Source organism: Nicrophorus vespilloides, unplaced genomic scaffold (assembly GCF_001412225.1).
Source record: "Nicrophorus vespilloides isolate i.1.1-1 unplaced genomic scaffold, Nicve_v1.0, whole genome shotgun sequence".
NCBI lineage: Eukaryota > Metazoa > Arthropoda > Insecta > Coleoptera > Silphidae > Nicrophorus > Nicrophorus vespilloides.
In genome coordinates, this window is record NW_017099588.1 from 2,772 (window position 1) to 7,857 (window position 5,086).

The window sequence follows — 5,086 nt, forward strand, 5'->3', positions numbered from 1 at the left end:
TAACATGTTAAAAATAACGTAAAAATAAGTATAATAGTACGTATAAATAAGTATAGGCCGCGAAAATTTTCATATAAAAACAGCGCATTCAATATCCAAATACTTTGTCGAAAGTATCAAATTATCATATTCACATAGATTGAAAACCCATTTCAAGCTAAGGCACCACCTTTTTGTAACAATGTCTGTTCAATAAATTGTTTGTGAATATGCACTTCAATTGAGTGTCGTAATCATATTGAATACCTTTGGACACACGGCCAGCCGCTGCAATTAAGACCCTAATGGCAGTCCATTCTCAATATGATGTTAACGAGATGCAATTATGTATTTTATATTATCGCCAAAGAAAAATGTATTCGCTGTTATGTGCGTAATTGCTGTTTAAGGTGTAGATATATCAATGCTATTCTGTTTTGGAAATGAAGAAAAACTAATATTAACTTAAAGTGAAATAAACCAATGTTTTGACTTGGTGCGCCGTGAATTTTGTTTTTGATGTATTGAGTACGCCGCTCAAAAAGATTGGGGTAACCCTGTTTTAGATTATAAGCTACTAAAAAATGGACAGAATGATATACCCATGAAAATATAATCCTCTCATTGCTTAATATTTCTAAATATAGCATACCAGCATAATTGTAATGCATTGCTATATTGGTAAAAACAAGTTAATTTATTACACGATTGGATTTTTAAGCGTGTCATTCATATATTCAAACATAAGTAAGACCTTCCTTATCTGCACGGATTCGCTTGGTGCCTAAAATGGCTGGACTGTACTAATTGTATCGTTTGCGAACGTGAAGTATGGATATTTAGTTCGTTTGGGCAATGAGCTAGCAGATGAATCGATCATACGAGACTGACACACACATATAATATGACGGGCATCCTATCCAGTTTTTAATTCGTGTTATACCTCGCTAACAGAAGTTAACATGTTGGAAGGGTGTGCAATGTACAGTATATATCGTGATGTATTTGAGGCATTATTGCTGTTGATCTGAAGGTGAACTGATATTCTTAAGATTTATGACCAAAAGGCTATCAACCTAGGTCATTCTATTCAATCCGCCGCACATAGCACAAATATGCCCATTGTATTCGCTGAAAATGTCTTTCATTTGGACAAAATATGTTTACTAAAATCATACATGGCTTGCAGTAAGTTTATGCATCAATATTCTGGTGTATAAATGAAATATGATATTAATTTCAAATCTTTATCCAAAAAAATATTTCTCGTATATTTTATGAAATGGCATATATTATATAAAGGAATAATTTCCGATTCACCAATTCTAATTACATTTGGCCGAGGTTCCTTATTTTCTTGTATGAATAATTTATTGCAATCATTTAGTAGTATTTGAATTGCAGCGCAATTTATTGCTCCTTGATCACACACAAGTGCCAAAACTATGTAATCTATTTCTATTAACCTACTTACAATTTCTTTATAAATTTTACTATTATTGTGAATTTAGTTGTTTCCTGAGTAAAACTATATGTTACAGGAAACTTCCACTTTTTTTGTATGCTTCTAATCATAAACACTTGTGTATGATCAGCTATTCTGTCAGTTGATTCAAAGCTTTCAAAGAATCAAGCTTTACAAGCGGAATCATTTCCGTTGGTCAATGGAAAAATGGACCGATAATTATTGTTAAACGATTACAAAAATATCAATAATAATCGTCGTCTCTTTGAACTTTGACGCGTGATTATCGAATACTATTTGACAAAATAAAAATTTTGAGAAAATAAATTTATCAAAGAAATTGAAAATATTACAAAAATATGTAGATACTATAAATAATAACTAAAATACGTTATTTATACGTACGTATAAATAATAATTAACGTACGGTTGTAACGCACTAACGGAAGAATATAGATTTTTTTTCCAAATCTAACAGTGTTTTTTAGTTTAACTCTAGTTAATTAGATTACTTATACCCTAGTGTGCATCGGGTGGTGGGATAATTCTGGTCGCCTCCAATTATGGAGTGTTAGATAAATCTGACTGTGTGATAAATCTCACGGCGGTCAATCGTGACGGAATGTCTGCAGCAGGGAAAACGCAAGGACACGAAATAAAGAATATATGAATTTTGGAAAAGATATAATTTTAAAAACCAAGTTTCGCTTCAGTCTCTTGTTCTAGTCACTTGCTACGAATGATAACGAACGGGATAAAGAACCAGAATCATCGACATCCAGCGCCGATTAGCAGCCTAAGCTACTCCAATCTTCGTACCTAGTGCTTGAGAAGTATAGAGGATTTAGTAGATAAAAACCAATTCTAAATAATTAGCAACACTGCGAAAACATACACTAAAATAATTAAAAACCTGAAAGAAATTATTGAATTGTGCTGAAAAATCTGCATCAAACAATAGAAGATGAGGAAATTAAAGAAAGCCTGCAAATACAAGGACATAAAACAATATATATTCCCAACATGAAACACCGATTGACAAAAAATAGCGATAATAATTAAAAGTGCTATCAAAACCACGAGAACCAGAGGAAAAGAACTTATGAAAACGGTAAGCAAATATAACTTTGATCAACTTTGCAAATATAACTTTGTCAACAGGTGAGCCAACTAATAGAAGAAAAATTGCAGATTTTAAAATTCGTACTACTCCCTGTGGAAAACAACGAATAAAATCAAATAACCAATTATCGCAATTCCACAAATTAGGCAAAAAGACGATAAGTGGGTTAGAAGAAAATTATAAAAAACGAACACATTCGCAGATCACATCACTAAGGTTTTTCCAATCGGATAACCCCGAACAAGAAGATGCCATCTATGATTTCTTCAAGACTCAATTCCTGATGGATCATCCAATCAAACCATTCAACTGCAGCGAAGTCCAATTCACCATACATAATAATGTAAAACTGAAGAAACCACAAGGATTACTGGAAAAGTACTGAAAGGACTCCTACCGAAAGGAGTTAAACTAATAACAACTATATTTAACGCGATATTACGTCTGTGTACATATCCTGTTCAATGTAAAGTAGCTCAGCTCATAGTAATTCTCAAACTCGGAAAACCAGCAAAAGATGTATCATAGTACAGACCAATCAGTCTACTACCAATTATATCTAAAGTTTTGGAAAAGTTATTACTACAATGTATGAGCCCAAAAAAAACAAAATATTCCCCGAACATCATTTTGCTTTTCGCAAGTTATATTATAGAACTAGAATAATTGAGTTAATTCTATAAAATCATAATAAAATAATGAAAAACTCTCAGAAAAATGTTTTAGTTAATTTTCTAAAAAATAATACATTTTTTTCAGAAATAATTAATGATTAATAATTTATCTAAAAGTTAGTATTAAAGTTTTAAAGTCTACGTGTTATTAATATTTTCTATAAATATAGTAAATATGAATTGTATGCATGATTCATGTACACTTTTGCAATCATTTCATTATTTTTTATCGTGTGTTTTCATATTTTTTTTGACTAATTATTAAATGCCAAATGTGGAAGAGGCACTAAATATTTTAAATCTCGTTGATCTATATTCATAAACACAGCCTAACAGCATAATAATAATGAATGTTAAGAGTGTGATTTGTGCATCTAAAGCAGTGTTTTCCACAACAATGATGTAAAAAATAACGATCTAGGAAAAATGTAATCAATCAAATATTTATTTTATTAAAAATTACATACGTTACTGAATTTTTTTCATTCATTGAAAAAGACTCCTTTTAATTCGTAATTTGAACATGGTTAATATGGTATATATTTTAACGCACGTACCCACTCTACCACGCATTTCATAAATTGGCCCTACTATAAAACTTTCATTTCATTCAAGCTCGAATAGCAGTTGTAGTGCGACAGTTAGCAGCCAATTTGTAAGTTCACTTCGAAATCCCGATTACCAAAATCCCGACAACCATAATCTAATCCTATTTTTATATAAAAAAAAACAAAGTTATTATTTAAATTCATGGAACTTAAGGACAATTGTTTGGATTAAAAAAATGTTCCATCTCGTTTATATGTTTTAAACTTTTACAGATGAAACTATTGTAATAATAATAATAGTTTTAAAAGTGATAAAAAAGAATAAGTATATAATTACAAAACGACTCTATCTTTGGCGCTTAGAAATGATGATTCACGTTTTGACTAAATTTGAATATTTGAAAAAGAAATAAGATATCTATGAAAATTATTACGTTTGTGAATAATTAATAGATGATGGACTAAGTTTTATCTGAAATAAAGGTATGTCCTGTATTTCCCTTTCTATTTGACGAGTCCAGCAATGTTAGTTCACGTTCCCAATTACCCATTTTCGTGACATATATTCAAAAGTTAAAGTGCTTGCACTCGAAGAAACCTCAGATTCTTTTTTGCTCCAACAATTAATTAGTGCGTCTACAGTGAAATCGTTGTGTGAGAGAAAATTCTGATTAACTTTTATTTTTCTGTTTCCACTAAAGAAAATGGAATCGATTTCTCATCTTTCGACACTGAAGGGCCCGATCAGATCGCTGAAATCTGAGCCAATGTTGTTCAGATTGTTCGAGGAGGTAGTAGTCGGCAGTGCGGAAGAACCAGCGTTGATTTTCGAAGGTATACATTAACTGTAAGTTATGTTGACTTTGCTAATGAATTTGTTGATATTTTGCATTTAGATTTCGGAGCAGTCAAGACGACCAGTTACCATGACTTGAATGCAACTGCAAATCGAATTGCTCGCTTGATTAAAGCCACCATCATGGAGAAGTCGATTCCACGCAATGCCGATGGAGATTATATAGTGGCAATTTGCATGCAGCCGAGCGATAAATTAATCTCAGTACTTCTGGCAGTTTGGAAAGCTGGTGCTGCCTACTTGCCTCTGGTTCCGACCTTCCCTGCTTTGCGAATCGAGCACATCCTTCGGGAATCCAAGCCGGCTCTGGTGATCTACGAGAATGAGGACAAGAGTTTTGGTGCGGTCTCCAAGTTCTCTGTGAAGGAACTGTTCTGTTTATCACATGAGTATGATTCTGGAAATCTCGAGGATCGTTTGAGTTCAAAAAAAGATGATTTG

The 5,086-nt window shown here is 32.3% G+C and overlaps 1 protein-coding gene across 1 annotated transcript in view; it reads left to right on the plus strand.

Annotated features, from left to right (window-relative positions):
* Nucleotides 1-4,493: 4,493 nt before the first annotated feature.
* LOC108564832 (dimodular nonribosomal peptide synthase-like) overlaps nucleotides 4,494-5,086 on the plus strand; it is a gene marked incomplete at its 3' end in the record, with an annotated part of 1,289 nt that continues 696 nt past the window's right edge. Inside the window, exons 1-2 of the mRNA XM_017923989.1 lie at nucleotides 4,494-4,623; nucleotides 4,686-5,060. Of these exons, the coding sequence (XP_017779478.1) occupies nucleotides 4,494-4,623; nucleotides 4,686-5,060 (505 nt within the window). The remainder of the gene's footprint in view (nucleotides 4,624-4,685; nucleotides 5,061-5,086) is intronic.